Below are 25,142 nucleotides of genomic sequence, written 5' to 3' on the forward strand. Positions count from 1 at the left end.
CATATAGCTCTCACTGTGCACATAATACCTCCATACATTATCTGTATAATACTACCATATACTGCCCACATCATACTGCCATATAGCTCTCACTGTGCACATAATACCTCCATACATTATCTATATAATACTGCCATATACTGCCCACATCATACTGCCATATAGCTCTCACTGTGCACATAATACCTCCATACATTATCTATATAATACTGCCATATACTGCCCACATCATACTGCCATATAGCTCTCACTGTGCACATAATACCTCCATACATTATCTGTATAATACTGTCATATACTGCCCACATCATACTGCCATATAGCTCTCACTGTGCACATAATACCTCCATACATTATCTGTATAATACTGCCATATACTGCCCACATCATACTGCCATATAGCTCTCACTGTGCACATAATACCTCCATACATTATCTGTATAATACTACCATATACTGCCCACATCATACTGCCATATAGCTCTCACTGTGCACATAATACCTCCATACATTATCTATATAATACTGCCATATACTGCCCACATCACACTGCCATATAGCACTGACTGTGCACATAATACCTCCATACATTATCTGTATAATACTGCCATATACTGCCCACATCATACTGCCATATAGCTCTCACTGTGCACATAATACCTCCATACATTATCTATATAATACTGCCATATACTGCCCACATCATACTGCCATATAGCACTGACTGTGCACATAATACCTCCATACATTATCTATATAATACTGCCATATACTGCCCACATCATACTGCCATATAGCTCTCACTGTGCACATAATACCTCCGTACATTATCTATGTAATACTGCCATATACTGCCCACATCATACTGCCATATAGCTCTCATGGTGCACATAATACCTCCATACATTATCTATATAATACTGCCATATACTGCCCACATCATACTGCCATATAGCTCTCATGGTGCACATAATGCCGCCATACAACTGTAAAGTGCCTACTGGTCTACAGTAGTGAAGGGGATAAAGCTGAAATCCATGGTGGTCCAAAGCAATAAAGCCCGTGGTGGTCCAAGGCACACACTTAAAGGGTTAATAGGGTAATTACTTACCGTTATGTTCCTGACATGCAGTTGCGGTTTTTCGTCATTTCTGGGTTTTATGACGATGTAGAAGGGAACAATCATAGATTTATGGACAGAATCGGTGACGCAGATCATGAAGAAATCCAATACTGGCTCCACGTGCTCATGTAGCGCCTGGACGTAGCGGATGTGACCGGAACGCAGGTGCTGGAGACTGAACAGACCTGGCGCACAGTATACGTCTGTATTAGTAACATGTTAGGGCCACATTGTAGCGCAACAAACACTTCAGTATCTCTCTGATGATACACTGCAACGTACAACATCATGCAACTGCGACAGTCGTACAAAGTCGTAAAAACCCGGTGGGTTTTGGTCACAGTTCACATGTGACTTTTTTTTATCATAGACGGAGGTTTCATTGAACGTCTGTGACTTGATTCTGGGCTAGGGCTGGACGGTGACTTTGACCGTTACAAAAGATTTCCGTATCGCCCTTCAGGGTCTACTCCAAGATGGCAGAGGGTCGGAGCTCCAAATACTCTGCATATTCTGAGTGGTAGGTGATAGAATTCTGTCTGCCTGCAGTCACCACTAGGGGGAGCTGATGATTCCACTGCATACACATGTACTATTGACTTTGCAGCAAGTCCCTTACCTCCCCCTAGTGGTGGCTGCAGGAAAGATAGCATTTTTAGAATATCTTAGTTCCTAATTATATAAATATTTATTACAAAGTTGAGAAAAACTGAATTTTTGACAATTTAGATTAAAATCCCTAAAACACAAAAACAAAATAACTTTCACTTGAAGGTGCGAATCCACCTATAGGAGATAACTCACTGATCCCGGTCTCAGGGACGCTCTTCTCGGACCCCGGGGTGGGGATTGTACTCTCCAGGTATCCATACTGTGGCTGAGTCTCCATGAGGAAGATGAGGTCAGTCAGGGAGTCGACGTCCGAGGCGTTGACGTGATCCACAGATACAGGCGAGGAGGAGCCTTCCTCTACCACAAAGACGTCTCCTGCCAAATCCAAGACACAAGGCGCAGATTACAGGGACATCCATCCATCTCTGCAGGAATACATTGTAACAAACCCTCTGCTCACAGCATGGCCAGGTCCTCGCTCTCTGGATGTGCTGTCACAGCTGAGGGTTTGTCACCATTGTTATAGAATCTCTCCTCATCGCCCGTTACAATGTATCAGTCTTGTGTCCGGGCAGAGGATTGTCTACACTGGTTACAATTGTAACAAAGTCTCAGCTGTGCGATATTCTAGGGCAGGATGAGGTTTATCTGCTGGATGGAAACATAAATGTGGCAAATCAATGTCCTCAGTATATTGGGGAGGGGGCGACACTCGCTGGACCTGACCACTGCGGACTATGATAGAAGGACAATGTACCTTGTGGTGTAACAATATTCGGCAGGTGACATCATGGCTGCCGCACTGATATGTGTCACCGCTTTCCTCCAGCTCTACGTTATATCGCCCCGGCCGCGCTCGCCGGTCCAGCTGCCGCTTGCTGTGATATTTTCGCCCCCTCACATCAATAACACATATGGTGCCACTTGTACGTGAAGTGCTAAACGCGCCATTATCGGCCACTCGCGGCCGCCACTTACCGATCATTATCACCGGCAGCTGGTTATTGACGGGCGTGAGGGTGATATTAAGATCATAGACGGGGAGGCTGGCGTGAAGTGGAATGGGTGGGGGAGGGGGACCCTCAATGCAACAGGTGTCGGCTGAAACGGATTCTCCATCTGACACGATAAGCGTAACTGTATCCATTCGGGGATAGGCACCGATCTCCCCCCCTGAAGGGACAGGACAACATGTTAAGTACAAAGAATTCCACCAACTTTAAGTGACCCCCCCCCCCAAAGCTCACAGGATTACAAAAAGGCTTTACACGCAGCAATTACTATCTATCATTATATATTAGATTCAGATTTGCTCCTCTTCAATGTTCATTTTGAGCTTTACACAGCAGCCAGAGCTGCAGAGTAAAGTATGGAGGAGAGACAGAGCCGCAAGGTAAAGCATGGAGGAGAGATGGAGACACAGGGTAAAGAACAGAGGAGAGATGGAGACACAGGGTAAAGCATGGAGGAGAGAGAGCCGCAGGGTTAAGAACAGAGGAAAGATGGAGACACAGGGTAAAGCATGGAGGAGAGACAGAGCCGCAGGGTAAAGTATGGAGGACAGACAGAGCCACAGGGTAAAGCATGGAGGAGAGACAGAGCCGCAGGGTAAAGTATGGAGGACAGACAGAGCCACAGGGTAAAGCATGGAGGAGAGACAGAGCCGCAGGGTAAAATATGGAGGACAGACAGAGCCACAGGGTAAAGCATGGAGGAGAGACAGAGCCGCAGGGTAAAGCATGGAGGAGAGACAGAGCCGCAGGGTAAAGTATGGAGGACAGACAGAGCCACAGGGTAAAGCATGGAGGAGAGACAGAGCCGCAGGGTAAAGTATGGAGGACAGACAGAGCCACAGGGTAAAGCATGGAGGAGAGACAGAGCCGCAGGGTAAAGTATGGAGGACAGACAGAGCCACAGGGTAAAGCATGGAGGAGAGACAGAGCCGCAGGGTAAAATATGGAGGACAGACAGAGCCACAGGGTAAAGCATGGAGGAGAGACAGAGCCGCAGGGTAAAGCATGGAGGAGAGACAGAGCCGCAGGGTAAAGTATGGAGGACAGACAGAGCCACAGGGTAAAGCATGGAGGAGAGACAGAGCCGCAGGGTAAAGTATGGAGGACAGACAGAGCCGCAGGGTAAAGCATGGAGGAGAGACAGAGCCGCAGGGTAAAGTATGGAGGACAGACAGAGCCACAGGGTAAAGCATGGAGGAGAGACAGAGCCGCAGGGTAAAATATGGAGGACAGACAGAGCCACAGGGTAAAGCATGGAGGAGAGACAGAACCGCAGGTTAAAGCATGGAGGAGAGACAGAGCCACAGGGTAAAGTATGGAGGAGAGACAGAGCCGCAGGGTAAAGCATGGAGGAGAGACAGAGCCGCAGGGTAAAGCATGGAGGAGAGACAGAGCCGCAGGGTAAAGCATGGAGGAGAGACAGAGCCGCAGGGTAAAATATGGAGGACAGACAGAGCCACAGGGTAAAGCATGGAGGAGAGACAGAGCCGCAGGGTAAAGCATGGAGGAGAGACAGAGCCGCAGGGTAAAGTATGGAGGACAGACAGAGCCACAGGGTAAAGCATGGAGGAGAGACAGAGCCGCAGGGTAAAGTATGGAGGACAGACAGAGCCACAGGGTAAAGCATGGAGGAGAGACAGAGCCGCAGGGTAAAGTATGGAGGACAGACAGAGCCACAGGGTAAAGCATGGAGGAGAGACAGAGCCGCAGGGTAAAATATGGAGGACAGACAGAGCCACAGGGTAAAGCATGGAGGAGAGACAGAGCCGCAGGTTAAAGCATGGAGGAGAGACAGAGCCACAGGGTAAAGTATGGAGGAGAGACAGAGCCGCAGGGTAAAGCATGGAGGAGAGACAGAGCCGCAGGGTAAAGCATGGAGGAGAGACAGAGCCGCAGGGTAAAGCATGGAGGAGAGACAGAGCCGCAGGGTAAAGCATGGAGGAGAGACAGAGCCGCAGGGTAAAGTATGGAGGAGAGACAGAGCCGCAGGGTAAAGAACGGAGGAGAGATGGAGCTGCAGGGTAAAGAACAGAGGAGAGATGGAGACACAGGGTAAAGCATGGAGGAGAGACAGAGCCGCAGAGACACAGCCTAACTTTCTGCTGAAAAAGAAAGTGGTTGATGAGTGATGGGAACACCAAGAAAATAATTCTACAAATGTTTTCTTTTTGTAAAAATATTATTTATTTCTTTTTTATACAGACTTTGTGTATCTTTTGCTAAACAGCCCGGACCCCAGTGTGATACATTGTAGCAAAGAGTTGTATCCAGTCTAGACAACGCTCTGTGAGCTGCACGGCCTAGACCCCAGTGTGATACATTGTAGCAAAGAGTTGTATCCAGTCTAGACAACGCTCTGTGAGCTGCACGGCCTAGACCCCAGTGTGATACATTGTAGCAAAGAGCTGTATCCAGTCTAGACAACGCTCTGTGAGCTGCACGGCCTAGACCCCAGTGTGATACATTGTAGCAAAGAGTTGTATCCAGTCTAGACAACGCTCTGTGAGCTGCACGGCCTAGACCCCAGTGTGATACATTGTAGTAGAGATGTATCCAGTCTAGACAACGCTCTGTGAGCTGCACGGCCTTGACCCCAGTGTGATACATTGTAGTAGAGATGTATCCAGTCTAGACAACGCTCTGTGAGCTGCACGGCCTAGACCCCAGTGTGATACATTGTAGTAGAGATGTATCCAGTCTAGACAATGCTCTGTGAGCTGCACGGCCTTGACCCCAGTGTGATACATTGTAGTAGAGATGTATCCAGTCTAGACAATGCTCTGTGAGCTGCACGGCCTTGACCCCAGTGTGATACATTGTAGTAGAGATGTATCCAGTCTAGACAATGCTCTGTGAGCTGCACGGCCTTGACCCCAGTGTGATACATTGTAGCAAAGAGCTGTATCCAGTCTAGACAATGCTCTGTGAGCTGCACGGCCTTGACCCCAGTGTGATACATTGTAGTAGAGATGTATCCAGTCTAGACAATGCTCTGTGAGCTGCACGGCCTTGACCCCAGTGTGATACATTGTAGCAAAGAGCTGTATCCAGTCTAGACAATGCTCTGTGAGCTGCACGGCCTTGACCCCAGTGTGATACATTGTAGTAGAGATGTATCCAGTCTAGACAATGCTCTGTGAGCTGCACGGCCTTGACCCCAGTGTGATACATTGTATAGAGTTGTATCCAGTGTAGACAACGCTCTGTGAGCTGCACGGCCTAGACCCCAGTGTGATACATTGTAGTAAAGATGTATCCAGTCTAGACAATGCTCTGTGAGCTGCACGGCCTTGACCCCAGTGTGATACATTGTATAGAGTTGTATCCAGTGTAGACAATGCTCTGTGAGCTGCACGGCCTTGACCCCAGTGTGATACATTGTAGTAGAGATGTATCCAGTGTAGACAACGCTCTGTGAGCTGCACGGCCTTGACCCCAGTGTGATACATTGTATAGAGTTGTATCCAGTGTAGACAATGCTCTGTGAGCTGCACGGCCTTGACCCCAGTGTGATACATTGTAGTAGAGATGTATCCAGTGTAGACAACGCTCTGTGAGCTGCACGGCCTTGACCCCAGTGTGATACATTGTAGTAGAGATGTATCCAGTGTAGACAACGCTCTGTGAGCTGCACGGCCTAGACCCCAGTGTGATACATTGTAGTAGAGATGTATCCAGTCTAGACAACGCTCTGTGAGCTGCACGGCCTTGACCCCAGTGTGATACATTGTATAGAGTTGTATCCAGTGTAGACAACGCTCTGTGAGCTGCACGGCCTAGACCCCAGTGTGATACATTGTAGCAAAGAGTTGTATCCAGTCTAGACAACGCTCTGTGAGCTGCACGGCCTAGACCCCAGTGTGATACATTGTAGTAGAGATGTATCCAGTCTAGACAACGCTCTGTGAGCTGCACGGCCTAGACCCCAGTGTGATACATTGTAGTAGAGATGTATCCAGTCTAGACAACGCTCTGTGAGCTGCACGGCCTAGACCCCAGTGTGATACATTGTAGTAGAGATGTATCCAGTCTAGACAACGCTCTGTGAGCTGCACGGCCTTGACCCCAGTGTGATACATTGTAGCAAAGAGCTGTATCCAGTCTAGACAACGCTCTGTGAGCTGCACGGCCTTGACCCCAGTGTGATACATTGTAGCAAAGAGCTGTATCCAGTCTAGACAACGGCCTAGACCCCAGTGTGATACATTGTATAGAGTTGTATCCAGTGTAGACAATGCTCTGTGAGCTGCACGGCCTAGACCCCAGTGTGATACATTGTAGTAGAGTTGTATCCAGTCTAGACAACGCTCTGTGAGCTGCACGGCCTTGACCCCAGTGTGATACATTGTATAGAGTTGTATCCAGTGTAGACAATGCTCTGTGAGCTGCACGGCCTTGACCCCAGTGTGATACATTGTAGTAGAGATGTATCCAGTCTAGACAATGCTCTGTGAGCTGCACGGCCTTGACCCCAGTGTGATACATTGTAGTAGAGATGTATCCAGTCTAGACAATGCTCTGTGAGCTGCACGGCCTTGACCCCAGTGTGATACATTGTAGCAAAGAGCTGTATCCAGTCTAGACAATGCTCTGTGAGCTGCACGGCCTTGACCCCAGTGTGATACATTGTAGTAGAGATGTATCCAGTCTAGACAATGCTCTGTGAGCTGCACGGCCTTGACCCCAGTGTGATACATTGTATAGAGTTGTATCCAGTGTAGACAATGCTCTGTGAGCTGCACGGCCTTGACCCCAGTGTGATACATTGTAGTAGAGATGTATCCAGTGTAGACAACGCTCTGTGAGCTGCACGGCCTTGACCCCAGTGTGATACATTGTATAGAGTTGTATCCAGTGTAGACAATGCTCTGTGAGCTGCACGGCCTTGACCCCAGTGTGATACATTGTAGTAGAGATGTATCCAGTGTAGACAACGCTCTGTGAGCTGCACGGCCTAGACCCCAGTGTGATACATTGTAGTAGAGATGTATCCAGTCTAGACAACGCTCTGTGAGCTGCACGGCCTTGACCCCAGTGTGATACATTGTATAGAGTTGTATCCAGTGTAGACAACGCTCTGTGAGCTGCACGGCCTAGACCCCAGTGTGATACATTGTAGCAAAGAGTTGTATCCAGTCTAGACAACGCTCTGTGAGCTGCACGGCCTAGACCCCAGTGTGATACATTGTAGTAGAGATGTATCCAGTCTAGACAATGCTCTGTGAGCTGCACGGCCTTGACCCCAGTGTGATACATTGTAGCAAAGAGCTGTATCCAGTCTAGACAATGCTCTGTGAGCTGCACGGCCTTGACCCCAGTGTGATACATTGTAGTAGAGATGTATCCAGTCTAGACAATGCTCTGTGAGCTGCACGGCCTTGACCCCAGTGTGATACATTGTATAGAGTTGTATCCAGTGTAGACAATGCTCTGTGAGCTGCACGGCCTTGACCCCAGTGTGATACATTGTAGTAGAGATGTATCCAGTCTAGACAATGCTCTGTGAGCTGCACGGCCTTGACCCCAGTGTGATACATTGTAGTAGAGATGTATCCAGTCTAGACAATGCTCTGTGAGCTGCACGGCCTTGACCCCAGTGTGATACATTGTAGCAAAGAGCTGTATCCAGTCTAGACAATGCTCTGTGAGCTGCACGGCCTTGACCCCAGTGTGATACATTGTAGTAGAGATGTATCCAGTCTAGACAATGCTCTGTGAGCTGCACGGCCTTGACCCCAGTGTGATACATTGTATAGAGTTGTATCCAGTGTAGACAATGCTCTGTGAGCTGCACGGCCTTGACCCCAGTGTGATACATTGTAGTAGAGATGTATCCAGTGTAGACAACGCTCTGTGAGCTGCACGGCCTTGACCCCAGTGTGATACATTGTATAGAGTTGTATCCAGTGTAGACAATGCTCTGTGAGCTGCACGGCCTTGACCCCAGTGTGATACATTGTAGTAGAGATGTATCCAGTGTAGACAACGCTCTGTGAGCTGCACGGCCTAGACCCCAGTGTGATACATTGTAGTAGAGATGTATCCAGTCTAGACAACGCTCTGTGAGCTGCACGGCCTTGACCCCAGTGTGATACATTGTATAGAGTTGTATCCAGTGTAGACAACGCTCTGTGAGCTGCACGGCCTAGACCCCAGTGTGATACATTGTAGCAAAGAGTTGTATCCAGTCTAGACAACGCTCTGTGAGCTGCACGGCCTTGACCCCAGTGTGATACATTGTAGTAGAGATGTATCCAGTCTAGACAACGCTCTGTGAGCTGCACGGCCTAGACCCCAGTGTGATACATTGTAGTAGAGATGTATCCAGTCTAGACAACGCTCTGTGAGCTGCACGGCCTAGACCCCAGTGTGATACATTGTAGTAGAGATGTATCCAGTCTAGACAACGCTCTGTGAGCTGCACGGCCTTGACCCCAGTGTGATACATTGTAGCAAAGAGCTGTATCCAGTCTAGACAACGCTCTGTGAGCTGCACGGCCTTGACCCCAGTGTGATACATTGTAGCAAAGAGCTGTATCCAGTCTAGACAACGGCCTAGACCCCAGTGTGATACATTGTATAGAGTTGTATCCAGTGTAGACAACGCTCTGTGAGCTGCACGGCCTAGACCCCAGTGTGATACATTGTAGTAGAGTTGTATCCAGTCTAGACAACGCTCTGTGAGCTGCACGGCCTTGACCCCAGTGTGATACATTGTATAGAGTTGTATCCAGTGTAGACAATGCTCTGTGAGCTGCACGGCCTTGACCCCAGTGTGATACATTGTAGTAGAGATGTATCCAGTCTAGACAATGCTCTGTGAGCTGCACGGCCTTGACCCCAGTGTGATACATTGTAGTAGAGATGTATCCAGTCTAGACAACGCTCTGTGAGCTGCACGGCCTAGACCCCAGTGTGATACATTGTAGTAGAGTTGTATCCAGTCTAGACAACGCTCTGTGAGCTGCACGGCCTTGACCCCAGTGTGATACATTGTATAGAGTTGTATCCAGTGTAGACAATGCTCTGTGAGCTGCACGGCCTTGACCCCAGTGTGATACATTGTAGTAGAGATGTATCCAGTCTAGACAATGCTCTGTGAGCTGCACGGCCTTGACCCCAGTGTGATACATTGTAGTAGAGATGTATCCAGTCTAGACAACGCTCTGTGAGCTGCACGGCCTTGACCCCAGTGTGATACATTGTAGCAATGAGATGTATCCAGTGTAGACAACGCTCTGTGAGCTGCACGGCCTTGACCCCAGTGTGATACATTGTAGCAATGAGATGTATCCAGTGTAGACAACGCTCTGTGAGCTGCACGGCCTTGACCCCAGTGTGATACATTGTAGTAGAGATGTATCCAGTCTAGACAATGCTCTGTGACCCCAGACTGCTACATTGTAGCAAACAGGTGACAGCTATAGGGGGGCTCACGTATCTATTGGCCCTGTTGCTCATTATCTACAATATAACACCAGTATTACATATAGGACAAGGTAAGTGGGGGCCCCATTCCAGATTTGGCACTGGGGCCCCGCAGCTTCAGCCGCTGCTACCAAATCAATGTTATTAGTAATTAAGCAGCAGATTGATCGGAGCGCGACCTCAGGATCCGACGACACAGGGTTTGTAGTCTGTTACCTTGGAGACAAGACAATGGGGAATTCTATTTGCAGCAGTTGCTCATTTTTCGGCGTCCATAGCCTTTAAGACCCTGACTGTACATCGGCTCCCACAAGACAGTAACACGCTCATTAATTATGCGCCGCATAGAACGTATTTAATTATTCCGAAATCCAAGTGAAATCTTTTTTTATACCATTAATTTGGCTTTACGAAGCATCTGCTCGGCTCTTACAGGAATGCGGAGAAGGAAAATTTAGTAAATCGTGATTATTTTTGGAAGAACATTTTAGGATGTCAGCGCTTGACAGGTGCGTCAGCAAGTAAGATGGCGGCTGGCAAAATCGGGAGAGCGAAATACAGCACGAGTCGCTGACAGCCGGCGCCGAGCAGGAAGGGTTAAAGAGTCCGCCATCTTTATAATGGTTATTTAATAGTGTACGTTGTAGAGACGCGGTCAGCACTGCTACATATGAGGGGTGTGCAGAAGATGCACACTGCTCTCCTGTAATACTCTGTGCTGCTGTTAGGATTCTAGTCCTTCTACTATTGACCTCTAGTCACCAGCTGCAGGATCAGCTCGCTCCTCTCCTGTAATACTCTGTGCTGCTGTTAGGATTCTAGTCCTTCTACTATTGATCTCTAGTCGCCAGCTGCAGGATCAGCTCGTTCATCTCCTGTAATACTCTGTGCTGCTGTTAGGATTCTAGTCCTTCTACTATTGACCTCTAGTCACCAGCTGCAGGATCAGCTCGCTCCTCTCCTGTAATACTCTGTGCTGCTGTTAGGATTCTAGTCCTTCTACTATTGACCTCTAGTCGCCAGCTGCAGGATCAGCTCGCTCCTCTCCTGTAATGCTCTGTGCTGCTGTTAGGATTCTAGTCCTTCTACTATTGATCTCTAGTCGCCAGCTGCAGGATCAGCTCATTCATCTCCTGTAATACTCTGTGCTGCTGTTAGGATTCTAGTCCTTCTACTATTGACCTCTAGTCACCAGCTGCAGGATCAGCTCGCTCCTCTCCTGTAATGCTCTGTGCTGCTGTTAGGATTCTAGTCCTTCTACTATTGACCTCTAGTCACTCTCTTAGACCCTAAGAACATGGACAACCCTATAAGACGTTACCGGTATGTCTGTAGGAGATTAACCCTTGAATGACATCGAGCTGGGTGAATTTCTCCACCGCGATGCCTTCTCTCTGGATCATTCCGTACAGGGGAATGCGAGCGATCATGTAGGTGAGCCTGGCGTCGTCACTGTCCGGGTCAGTGGCGTACAGATTTTTGGTAGAGAGGTAGATGCGGCCGCCTTCTGGACAGGACAGGGTAGATTGCAGGTCGGATCGCAGCTCTGGGGGTTCGTCATTTACAGGGGAGATCTGAGGAGCAAATGTACATAAAGGACATCTCACTTTCAGGTCAGGATTCCCTATAGGCCCCCTAATGTGTTACCCATGACATCACCTGAACCTTCAGTTCTCCGTCCACCGCGTTTATTCCGTCCGTCACAGTAAAGACGATCGAGTCGTCCAAGGACTCCGAGTCATCGTGCTGATACCTGCAAACAAAAGCGGAACGTACCCTAAATAGGTGAGAGCTAGGACTACACCATATATAACAAATACATCATGAAGACAGTGAGCGCCTCCTAGTGGTGGCTGAAGGATGTCAGAATCTTATAACTGCACAGAACAGCAGGGGATTTGGAGCTGTGTGTCAGACAAGGCTCATAACCTTCATAACTTCAGGATATTAGACCTGCCGCTTACATATAAGTCCTTTTTAACCCTGTATTCCCTGTACTGTCCATGGCCAGCTGTTTCTTTTGGACAGCGCCCCTAGTGGTGAACCCCACTGACTGCATACTGTAAGTATCTCTCCTATAGTGTCTGGAGTTCTCCTGTAAGTGCTCCTGGATTTTCCCAGGCTTTCTGACTCCGCTCCTCCCTGTTATCACCATATATATAGGCTGCAGCCCTCCATACATCCTCCTGGCTTTCCGTTCCTGCATCTCTCTATCAGTCGGTGACAGGGACCAGCTTGTCCTCAGGGTGGGATGTGTTTTGGTCTTTTCCTCCCTTGATCATCCCTCCACGCCATAACATGAAAGGCCCGATGGGAATGGCCATTCTCTGGCGTCTGGGCTGACTGCTGGGCTATTGTGGTGGTCTCTGATAATGGGATGAGGAGACCCCTCTGCTCAGTCACTGCGCACAATATGGTCCCTGTCCCCGGAGATGGAAGGATTGTTATTATCTTATATAAGCAGCGTCTTATCACTTCTTATTATAATGTCTGATAATGGGAAATCTATCGCCTGCTGCTTGGTGGGAATCAGGGAAGAGACCACCAAGTCTGGAGACCTCCTGCAGGAACCTGCCGAACCTACAGGGGGCAGTGTACACTATGTAAAGAAATGGCGACTGCACGAAATCTGACTGTATCAATATCTATACCGTATAATATATTATATAGGTGACAAAACGATCTATATGTCTCTTCTGGGGTTCAGGACAATGACACTCGGGGTACAGGACAATGACACTTGGGGTACAGGATAATGACACTTGGGGTACAGGATAATGACACTCAGGGTTCAGGACAATGACACTCGGGGTACAGGACAATGACACTTGGGGTACAGGACAATGACACTTGGGGTACAGGATAATGACACTTGGGGTACAGGATAATGACACTTGGGGTACAGGACAATGACACTCGGGGTACAGGACAATGACACTTGGGGTACAGGATAATGACACTTAGGGTTCAGGCCAATGACACTTGGGATACAGGACAATGACACTCAGGGTTCAGGACAATGACACTTGGGGTACAGGACAATGACACTCGGGGTACAGGACAATGACACTTGGGGTACAGGATAATGACACTCAGGGTTCAGTACAATGACACTTGGGGTACAGGACAATGACACTCAGGGTTCAGGACAATGACACTTACGGTACAGGATAATGACAGGCTGATACTCGGGGTACAGGACAATGACACTTGGGGTACAGGACAATGACACTTGGGGTACAGGACAATGACACTTGGGGTACAGGATAATGACACTTGGGGTACAGGATAATGACACTTGGGGTACAGGACAATGACACTCGGGGTACAGGACAATGACACTTGGGGTACAGGATAATGACACTTAGGGTTCAGGCCAATGACACTTGGGATACAGGACAATGACACTCAGGGTTCAGGACAATGACACTTGGGGTACAGGACAATGACACTCGGGGTACAGGACAATGACACTTGGGGTACAGGATAATGACACTCAGGGTTCAGTACAATGACACTTGGGGTACAGGACAATGACACTCAGGGTTCAGGACAATGACACTTACGGTACAGGATAATGACAGGCTGATACTCGGGGTACAGGACAATGACACTTGGGGTACAGGACAATGACACTTAGGGTACAGGATAATGACAGGCTGATACTCGGGGTACAGGACAATGACACTTGGGGTGCAGGACAATGACACTCGGGGTACAGGACAATGACACTTGGGGTACAGGACAATGACACTTGGGGTACAGGACAATGACACTCGGGGTGCAGGGCAATGACACTTGGGGTACAGGATAATGACACTCGGGGTACAGGACAATGACACTCGGGGTACAGGACAATGACACTCGGGGTACAGGACAATGACACTCGGGGTACAGGACAATGACACTTACGGTACAGGATAATGACAGGCTGATACTCGGGGTACAGGACAATGACACTTGGGGTACAGGACAATGACACTTAGGGTACAGGATAATGACAGGCTGATACTCGGGGTACAGGACAATGACACTTGGGGTGCAGGACAATGACACTCGGGGTACAGGACAATGACACTTGGGGTACAGGACAATGACACTTGGGGTACAGGACAATGACACTCGGGGTGCAGGGCAATGACACTCGGGGTACAGGATAATGACACTCGGGGTACAGGACAATGACACTTGGGGTACAGGACAATGACACTTGGGGTACAGGACAATGACACTTGGGGTACAGGACAATGACACTCGGGGTACAGGACAATGACACTCGGGGTACAGGACAATGACACTCGGGGTACAGGACAATGACACTCGGGGTACAGGACAATGACACTCGGGGTACAGGACAATGACACTCGGGGTACAGGACAATGACACTCGGGGTACAGGACAATGACACTTGGGGTACAGGACAATGACACTCGGGGTACAGGACAATGACACTCGGGGTACAGGGCAATGACACTCGGGGTACAGGGCAATGACACTCGGGGTACAGGGCAATGACACTCGGGGTACAGGGCAATGACACTCGGGGTACAGGACAATGACACTCGGGGTACAGGACAATGACACTCGGGGTACAGGACAATGACACTCGGGGTACAGGACAATGACACTCGGGGTACAGGACAATGACACTCGGGGTACAGGACAATGACACTCGGGGTACAGGACAATGACACTTGGGGTACAGGACAATGACAGTTTTGTACCGGACTTTGAAGGTCCACAGCTCGTCCAGGCTGATTTTGCCCCCCTCAGTTATTGGGACCCCATGAAGCTCCACGTTTCCATGTTGGGGCGCAGATTTCAGGATAATTCTCAGATTCTCAGTTTTTGTGTCTTCATCAGAAATGAGGAGACTTTCGGTGGTGATGAGACAGCTCGCCCCCTCCTCCGCCCTTACAGGGTTGGTGGAAATCTGAAAAGAATAATCCCTCAGTGTATGGAAGAACAGGTTCTAATATTATACAGGTCACGGGGTTCAGATCATTTGTACAGAAATTCAGAAAAAAAAAGTATTTGCCCCCTTCAGTAATGCCTCTTCTATCTTGATATCTATAGTCGCTTTCATTCCCATTCACTGACAGCAAGCAGAGATCTTAGTAATGATATTCTAGTCCAGGACTTTGCACTATCCAATGATCACACAGTTTATGGCGTCACCTTTGGCGCTTTATCATCCACTGGAATGACGGTTATGTTGAATACGAGTCCGGTCAGACGGCCGCCATGTTGGTCACCGACCAAAAACTCAAACTGGACATGGAGGGGATCCGGGCCGATATCTTGTATGGGCGGCATGTAGGCGAGCTTCAGATGGTTCACAGCGTGCTGGAGGAGAGAACAGGACGAATACAATGTAACAAACACACATATACGAGACATCACCTACAGCTACATCCCATATACTGTGTATATACTGCGTATACCTGGGTGAAGGAGCTGAGGCTGGAAATCGATGGATCCTTCTCCACCAGACTGGAGGCGTCTACAGAGATCAGTCTCCCGGCATCTTGTAGTCTATGAGAAGGAGAAGAAGATGGATTACATATGGAGGACAAGGCTTCTTATAGGTTGTGGTCTTATCATGTATACATTGTAACAAAGTCCAGAAGTGGAATCAGGCCGAGACTGGAGATTGGCGTCTGATGGTAACTAATAGTGACAGCAGCAGAAAGCATACAAGGAGCAGCAAATGTAACCTGGAATGATCAGATACAATGTATCACTGCGGGATTATTTATTGTTATTATTGTATTTATTGTTATTATATATTATCTTCTAATGAACCAGACCTATATACTATACTAATATATATATATACACACACTCTGTAATAATCATATACTATACTAATATATATATACAGTATATATATATATATATATATATATATATATACAGTCCTATGAAAAAGTTTGGGCACCCCTATTAATCTTAATCATTTTTAGTTCTAAATATTTTGGTGTTTGCAGCAGCCATTTCAGTTTGATATATCTAATAACTGATGGACACAGTAATATTTCAGGATTGAAATGAGGTTTATTGTACTAACAGAAAATGCGCAATATGCAATAAACCAAAATTTGACCGGTGCAAAAGTATGGGCACCTCAACAGAAAAGTGACATTAATATTTAGTAGATCCTCCTTTTGCAAAGATAACAGCCTCTAGTCGCTTCCTGGAGCTTTTAATCAGTTCCTGGATCCTGGATAAAGGTATTTTGGACCATTCCTCTTTACAAAACAATTCAAGTTCAGTTAAGTTAGATGGTCGCCGAGCATGGACAGCCCGCTCTCAAATCATCCCACAGATGTTCAATGATATTCAGGTCTGGGGACTGGGATGGCCATTCCAGAACATTGTAATTGTTCCTCTGCATGAATGCCTGAGGATTTGGAGCGGTGTTTTGGATCATTGTCTTGCTGAAATATCCATCCCCGGCGTAACTTCAACTTCGTCACTGATTCTTGAACATTATTCTCAAGAATCTGCTGATACTGAGTGGAATCCATGCGACCCTCAACTTTAACAAGATTCCCGGTGCCGGCATTGGTCACACAGCCCCAAAGCATGATGGAACCTCCACCAAATTTTACAGTGGATAGCAAGTGTTTTTCTTGGAATGCTGTTTTTTTTTGGACGCCATGCATAACGCCTTTTTGTATGACCAAACAACTCAATCCTTGTTTCATCAGTCCACAGGACCTTCTTCCAAAATGAAGCTGGCTTGTCCAAATGTGCTTTTGTATACCTCAGGCGACTCTATTTGTGGTGTGTTTGCAGAACCGGCTTCTTTCTCATCACTCTCCCATACAGCTTCTATTTGTGCAAAGTGCGCTGTATAGTTGGCCGATGCACAGTGACACCATCTGCAGCAAGATGATGCTGCAGCTCTTTGGAGGTGTCTGTGGATTGTCCTTGACTCTTCTCTCCATTCTTCTTCTCTGCCTTTCTGATATTTTTCTTGGCCTGCCACTTCTGGGCTTAACAAGAACTGTCCCTGTGCTCTTCCATTTCCTTACTATGTTCCTCACAGTGGAAACTGACAGGTTAAATCTCTGAGACAACGTTTTGTATCCTTCCCCTGAACAACTATGTTGAACAATCTTTGTTTTCAGATCATTAGAGAGCGGGCTGTCCATGTTCGGCCACCATCAAACTTAACTGAACTTGAATTGTTTTGTAGAAAGAAATGGTCCAAAATACCTTTATCCAGGATCCAGGAACTGAATAAAAGCTACAGGAAGCGACTAGAGGCCGTTATCTTTGCAAATGGAGGATCTACTAAATATTAATGTCACTTTTCTGTTGAGGTGCCCATACTTTTGCACCGGTCAAATTTTGGTTTAATGCATATTGCGCATTTTCTGTTAGTACAATAAACCTCATTTCAATCCTGAAATATTACTGTGTCCATCAGTTATTAGATATATCAAACTGAAATGGCTGCTGCAAACACCACAATATTTAGAACTAAAAATGATTAAGATTAATAGGGGTGCCTAAACTTTTTCATAGGACTGTATATATATATATATATACACACACACACCATATATGTACCGTATATACTATACTCTGTAATAATCATATACTATACGCCCACCCCGGAGACGTCGCGGCGTAGCACGGTTTAGTGACGGTGTACACGAGCTGACTGTCCGGGGCTTCTGTATCCGTATAATGGAGGTGCTGCCTGGTGATGCGGCCGATCTCGTTCTCCTTCACGGATATTTGGCGTCTGGTTCCTGCGACTTCTCTAGGAAGCTGATCCTTCACCGGAGCAATGTGAATGACGACTGTCTAGAAGAACACAGGAGCATCAGCGGGATCTCAGGAATATTAGTAATGCCTTGTTTGTGTATATGAGTGCGTATAAGTGTATATATACTGTATATATATATATATATATATATATATATATATATACTGTACTGTATATATATATATATATATATATATATATATATATATATGTGTGTGTTTGTATATGTTTATGGATATATGTCTATGTAATTGTTGCAAATTCCCTGCACTGCCCACCCTAAACCCCCATCACCCCTGAGCCGCAGTCTGACTAGTCAGGTCACCTTATAAACATTATTCAGCCCCCAATCCTCACGACAATCAGTAATACTAAGGATATCCTGCTCTCCCGTGGAGGCGCCGCTGATCCTGATACTCACTTGTCTCTCTGAATAGTTTGGAGGATCGTGACTGTCTGATAACACAAACTCAAAGGCGTCCTCGAATATCTCCCCTCCGAAGTGTCTGTAATACATCAGCCCTCGGAACAGATCTCTCTGCAGGAAAGTCTCTGCTGGAACCCCTGAAGGAACGGACCATAGACAGGAGAATCAGATTATTACTATCTTATAATGTGATAGAATCGGAGGGGGCTCCATCTCTAAGACCACCACAATCCTGAGAATGAAGGAGGTGCACGGCTCGTATCTTCATCCTTCATAGCAGCGAATGGTCATCCTGTTGAGATGGTCGAGGACCAGATTTTTGGCCAAGTATCTAAGCATCTTCTTCTTACCTGGACTCTCAGCAGAATATCTCTTCACCAGCTCTCCGGCTTTGGGTGGTCTCGTGATATTGTATAGTATGTGGTCATCGCTGGAGTCCAGGTCCGACGCCATTAACATGTCTCTCTCGATAGCGATGGCGCCCCCTTCAGTGGCTTCAAACCCAACGTTGTTGACGAGGAATGGTGGACTGTCATCTTTTGGAAGGATGTTTATGGGAAACTTGTGGCGAATGCCGTGTCTGCCGTCAAAGATACGGAACACAATGTAGTCCTTAGTGGTGTCGCTGTCATCGTGATGGTAGCGGACGGCGCCGTCCCTGATGTCCTGCACGGTGAATATAAAAGCCTTCGATCCTGAGGAAATAGAAGCCACCAGATGGGTGAGAGGTGCCATCTCTCCCGGATTCTCTCCCCTGCAATCCGTGTTTGCTAAAGGTTGGACACACATCGAATCGGTACATCTGTGATACAATAAATGCCACTTGTTGCGCAATATTCCTTCTACGTACCACGTTTACCTGGCGTATACAAGGGTTGGATCCCTACTCGAGCACCTTAGTGGAGTGATGTGTATCCATGGCCATAGCAGAATGACTGCTACATGCATCCTCAGCCTCAGTGGGCATTTCACTGTTGGCTATATTTATTTCCTGAAATACTCTGTTCTGCTGGTTACTCTGCTCACCTTTAACCGTGAGGCGTCCATGATGCAATCCATCTACTGTTACAAGCCGGACAGCCTGTATGTTATCATTATCCACAATCTGAAAGACATCCCAGGTGATGGACCGCGACTGCCCCTCCAGTAAGTTCAGCCCTGTTGGTGATATTCAGTAAGATCAGGGGGTACAAGATTCTGTTATGGGGACCCCACTTATACCTCTCCTTATATCATCGCCCTGGTATATGAGCGCACAGGTCACTTTCCCCTCCGAGGTCATCACACTCCTCCTCTGCTGTAATGATCTTTTCCATCGCTGCTGCTTTCTCTACATTGCCATTTCTATTGCACTACAAATCTTAAGATTTTGCGATAACATCTTACCCATATTCCAAGACACTCTTGGAGCATTGGATTCTGCAGTCCTTATAGAGAAGTGGACCATTATTGGAGGACTGGATAGGAAATGACTGTCAATTGCTTGAAATTCTACCTAAAAAACCAAACCAAGGTTACACATAGCGGTAAGCCCTTGGCGCCCTGTAAAGTACCAACACATAAATGGGGGGTATGTGCAAGCTGAGCTGAGCCCCTTCTCCCACATAGTGGTCATATGATGCCCTGTTTATTACACCCCAATGGTCCAGTCTAGATTATAGGTGGATTTTGGTAACTCTCACCTCCATGTTGCGCCTCTCCAGGTGCGTGGTGTTCGGAGGCTGGTAAGCGATTTTCATCTCATGAAGATCCTGCCATGTAAACGATGTAATGGGTTTGGTTTGGTCGTCCAGGTGAGTGATGTAACCATGTGGGGGCGCCTTACTGATCTGAAACACAAGCTTGTTCTTAGGGGTCTCATCGTCTTCTGCGTCCAGGGTGGCCGTGGTCAGCGGAGTCAGGATGAACTGGTCAATCTCCAATATAAACGATGGCATGAAGGCGGCGCGGGGCGGGGTGTTGGGGACAGCGCCGGAGATTCTCACAGGTATCCAGACATTTTGGGACTGGAAGAAAGTTGGAGACAATCTGATAAATGTGAAGGTTCTAAGATGTAGGATAAGTCACATATCAGAAGTCTCCAAGGAGGAGGAGAAGATACTGAAGAGGAAGGAAATGGAGGAACCTGGGACAAGATAAGGGAGAGGAAGAGGCAATGGAAACATAGGAGATGAAGAAGAAGAAGAGAAAAGGAAGAAGATGGAAAGAAAAAAGATAATTAGGAGGGAAAAGACTGAAAGCAGAAAGATAAGCCAGACATCACTGAGGAAGTATCTGCAGGAGGGAGAAGAGGAAGGACAAGGAGAAAACTAAGACAAGTAGAAAAGAGACAAGAGGAGAAAGAAGCAACGGAAAGTATGGGAGAGGAAGAAGAGGAAGAAGAGGAAGAAGATGGGGAAGGAGGGAAAGAAGAAGGTGCAATAAAAGAAAAGCATGGCAAACAAGAATAAGAGACTGGGAAGAAGATGGAAAAGTAAAGACATTGAAAAGGACCAATGAGGGATAAGAAGATAAAAAAGATGAAGAGGAACAGCAAAAAATCAATGAAAAATATTGTGAAGAGGAAGAAAAAAAGATGGAAACTGAGGAAATACAAGGAAGAGAAAGAAAACAGGGATAATGAAGAAGAGGATGATGAGGAAGGGAAGGAGTAACATAGGAAGAAGAAAAGAAAAAGATGGAAAGCGACGGGGAAGAAAACGAAGATAAAAGAAAAACATTAAAGATAAAGAAGATACAGGAAAAATATGAACATTGAAGAGGAAGAAGAAAAAGAAGAGGAAAAGAAGAATATGGAAGATACCAAAAAGAAGATGAAACAGCCGAGGAAGACAAAACAAAGAAAAAGGGAAGAAGAAGAAGAAGAAGAAACAGCCGAGGAAGACAAAACGAAGAAGAAGAAGAAGAAGATGAAACAGAAGAAGAAGAAGAAGAAGAAGAAGGAGGAGGAGGAAGAGGCCAATGGAAAAGAAAATATAAAATGGGAAGGTAGAAAAAGAGAAAGAAAATATGTCAGATAAAAAAGGGGAAGATGAGAAGGAATGGAGGAAAATGAAAGGAAAGAAGACGCAAAGGAGAAGAAGAAAGAGACACTGAAGGAAAAGAAGATAGTGAAGGAGAAAGAGTAAGATAGTGAAGTAAGTGATAGTGGAGTAAGATAGTGAAGGAGAAAAATATAAGAAAGGCAGAAAGAAGCAAAAGAGAACATGGAAGGAGAGGGAGAAGACAAGGACTAGTACATAAGAGGAGATCCAGCAGGTGTATTACAGGGGAGGTGACAGCGCCCCCGCACTGCACAGCTCAGACCTGCAGGTGTATTACAGGGGAGATCACAGCGCCCCCGCACTGCACAGCTCTGAGCTGCAGGTGTATTACAGGAGAGGATACAGCGCCCCCACACTGCACAACTCTGACCTCCAGATGTATTACAGGGGAGGTCACAGCGCCCCCGCACTGCACAGCTCAGACCAGCAGGTGTATTACAGGGGAGGTGACAGTGCCCCCGCACTGCACAGCTCAGACCAGCAGGTGTATTACAGGGGAGGTGACAGCGCCCCCTCACTGCACAGCTCTGACCTCCAGATGTATTACAGGGGAGGTGACAGCGCCCCCGCACTGCACAGCTCAGACCAGCAGGTGTATTACAGGGGAGATCACAGCGCCCCCTCACGGCACAGCTCTGACCTCCAGATGTATTACAGGGGAGATCACAGTGCCCCCTCACTGCACAGCTCTGACCTCCAGATGTATTACAGGGGAGATCACAGTGCCCCCGCACTGCACAGCTCTGACCTGCAGGTGTATTACAGGAGAGGTGACAGCGCCCCCGCACTGCACAGCTCTGACCTCCAGATGTATTACAGGGGAGGTCACAGCGCCCCCGCACTGCACAGCTCTGACCTGCAGGTGTATTACAGGAGAGGTGACAGCGCCCCCGCACTGCACAGCTCTGACCTGCAGGTGTATTACAGGAGAGGATAAAGCGTCCCCGTACTGCACAGCTCTGACCTGCAGGTGTATTACAGGAGAGGATAAAGCGTCCCCGTACTGCACAGCTCTGACCTGCAGGTGTATTACAGGAGAGGTGACAGCGCCCCCGCACTGCACAGCTCTGACCTGCAGGTGTATTACAGGAGAGGATAAAGCGTCCCCGTACTGCACAGCTCTGACCTGCAGGTGTATTACAGGAGAGGTGACAGCGCCCCCGCACTGCACAGCTCTGACCTGCAGGTGTATTACAGGAGAGGTGACAGCGCCCCCGCACTGCACAGCTCTGACCTGCAGGTGTATTAGAGGGGAGATCACAGCGCCCCCGCACTGCACAGCTCTGACCTGCAGGTGTATTACAGGAGAGGATACAGCGCCCCCGCACTGCACAGCTCTGACCTGCAGGTGTATTAGAGGGGAGATCACAGCGCCCCCGCACTGCACAGCTCTGACCTGCAGTTGTTTCCTGTTGTCCGGGCTCCGATATTCTATCTGCAGGGGTAAATAATCCACGTCGGGGGAGGGAGGACTTAGGTGTTCATATCTGATTCCCATCCCCAAAAACTCAGCGCAGTTGGTCTTCAGCAGTTTCATCTCCGTGAACCCAGGACGGCAGGCCTTATTCCCAGAACACCGCACTCCATCTTGTCTGTCTGAGTGAAAGAGATACCACAAGACGTATTAGGAACATGACCAGAGATGGCGGCCACAAGTCAGTGCTAGAGTTTGCTTCCATTTGTATCCAGTGATGTCAGGAGACCCGGGGATGAGCTGTAGTCAGGGGGGGACCTGGACACAAGAGTATAATTCCTCTGCAGCGCCCCCAGAGGAGACACACAGTATTACACAGTTCTAATGACTTGTTAGGACTCTATCCTCATGCATAGACTGGCTAGTAGACGTCTACCTTAGATGGTCACATTGGTCTTCCATTGACCTCCATCTTCTCAGTTCACCTGCCTAGCTCCAGAGCTATTCATATAAATGCAGTTTTTGGGATGTTATACTCACAGCTCCTCACTCGAAGACCCCCTGGAGACCCCGACACAACTTTACTGTCCCGATTTGGTTCTTCTATCACAACTTGTCCATAACCTGGAAGATTGAGGTCGGAGACCAGAGTCCTGACCACACAACTGGCTCCGGGTCTCTCCGCGCCCGGCTTGAAGGACAGAATGTTTTTATCCAGGGGTTTGGACGAAATCCCATAGAACTCTGGAACTTCGAGGGTGCCTTGTAGCACCGCAATACTCGCCACGGGGTCCGTCACTTTTATCTCAAGGACAAAACTTTCCACAATGGTTTCTTGCTCAGAAAACCTAAAATAGAAGGAAAAAGGGAAATAATGAAATAACTCTGAGCAAAGATCAATGTCATGGGGTTATTGTGAGGTTAGGGGACCTCCTAAATGTTCATGTCTATGGGGGATGTCATGGGGTTATGGTGAGGTTAGGGGACCTCCTAAATGTTCATGTCTATGGGGGATGTCATGGGGTTATTGTGAGGTTAGGAGACCTCCTAAATGTTCATGTCTATGGGGGATGTCATGGGGTTATTGTGAGGTTAGGGGACCTCCTAAATGCTCATGTCTATGGGGGATGTCATGGGGTTATTGTGAGGTTAGGGGACCTCCTAAATGTTCATGTCTATGGGGGGAGCCTGATGGTTCTCAGCAGCTCCTATGGATCCTTTGTGAGATCGATCGCACCACTCCTATCTTCTAGTATAGACATTTCAACCAGTAGGGGGCAGCATTAGACTCAGCAGAGAATAAGATAGAGGTTTCCCAAAAAGCGTAAGTAACGTCTTGGGTCCCTAGACGGATTGCATGTCTCAAAATTTAATATTGTGCTGTACAGAAAACAACCAGCAGGGGACGGCAGGGAGATGTAGAATCTGAGCGCTAACAGTAATACACTTGATTGAGTTTTCCCACAAGGAACATGCCTGATGGCGGGGACCCTCACCAATTGCTTGAACAAGGGGCCAGAGACCTTCACTCTCTCCCCGTTATATTGTTATATTGAATATCTGAAATAGTCGAGCACAAGGCTCAGTAATAAATGTACTTTTTTAATGCAGCTTTGGTTGTGACTGGAGTATAAAATGTGCAATAATTCATCATCAAGACAATATAAGTTTTTATACAATGACTCGGTATTGAGTTTGGTCCTTTGGGCCCCTCCATCACAGGGGCCCAGGCCTTATAGCAGCCCCCACCCAATATCCAGGCCATGTCATTGTGCGTTCCCATACAGCGAGCGAGACGCTTTCGGTGCGGATGACTTTCATGTGCAGTCGGCTGGAGACGTCACCAGATAACTTTCACGTGCGCGGCGTCTTCCTATCTTTCATAAACACCTTTCTCTTCTAAACCTTTTACATTAGTGACTCATAAAAGCGTTCCCTTCAGCGACACATCTGAGACGCGCCGCATAAAATACCGGCATAACAAGCGCGGCCGCTCAGCGCCAATCTCTTGGGCGACTGCCTGAAGGAAATTAAACAGCTTTGATAGAACGGAAAGACTTTTATTTAAACATCCTGGATCGGCTTTAAAGTGAGATCGCAACGCACGCCCCACAAACACGACAATTCTACATCTCTTTTATTTGATACAGCTCCGGCGACGTCTTTATAGCGCGACATTAAATGGAAAGAACGGAAAGGAAATAAAGATATTAGAGAAAGGCGGAAATATAAGTGGGGCGACCCCGGGGGACGGAAATCATAGGACGGGGTCAGATGGACAGATGGATGGATAGATAG

At 47.5% G+C, this 25,142-nt stretch overlaps 1 protein-coding gene across 1 annotated transcript in view; it reads right to left on the minus strand.

The window, feature by feature from the left end:
- LOC142218828 (FRAS1-related extracellular matrix protein 1-like) overlaps positions 1-25,142 on the minus strand; it is a 117,205-nt gene that overhangs the window by 72,085 nt on the left and 19,978 nt on the right. Inside the window, exons 4-19 of the mRNA XM_075287784.1 lie at positions 23,385-23,692; positions 22,827-23,026; positions 20,069-20,392; positions 19,773-19,881; positions 19,413-19,544; positions 18,737-19,081; positions 18,381-18,523; positions 17,801-17,997; positions 15,621-15,711; positions 15,355-15,522; positions 14,901-15,109; positions 11,836-11,929; positions 11,498-11,750; positions 2,714-2,908; positions 1,928-2,110; positions 1,112-1,308 (exon numbers count right to left, since the gene is read on the minus strand). Of these exons, the coding sequence (XP_075143885.1) occupies positions 1,112-1,308; positions 1,928-2,110; positions 2,714-2,908; positions 11,498-11,750; positions 11,836-11,929; positions 14,901-15,109; positions 15,355-15,522; positions 15,621-15,711; positions 17,801-17,997; positions 18,381-18,523; positions 18,737-19,081; positions 19,413-19,544; positions 19,773-19,881; positions 20,069-20,392; positions 22,827-23,026; positions 23,385-23,692 (3,148 nt within the window). The remainder of the gene's footprint in view (positions 1-1,111; positions 1,309-1,927; positions 2,111-2,713; positions 2,909-11,497; positions 11,751-11,835; positions 11,930-14,900; positions 15,110-15,354; positions 15,523-15,620; positions 15,712-17,800; positions 17,998-18,380; positions 18,524-18,736; positions 19,082-19,412; positions 19,545-19,772; positions 19,882-20,068; positions 20,393-22,826; positions 23,027-23,384; positions 23,693-25,142) is intronic.

The sequence above is a fragment of the Leptodactylus fuscus genome, chromosome 9 (genome assembly GCF_031893055.1).
Source record: "Leptodactylus fuscus isolate aLepFus1 chromosome 9, aLepFus1.hap2, whole genome shotgun sequence".
Lineage (NCBI taxonomy): Eukaryota > Metazoa > Chordata > Amphibia > Anura > Leptodactylidae > Leptodactylus > Leptodactylus fuscus.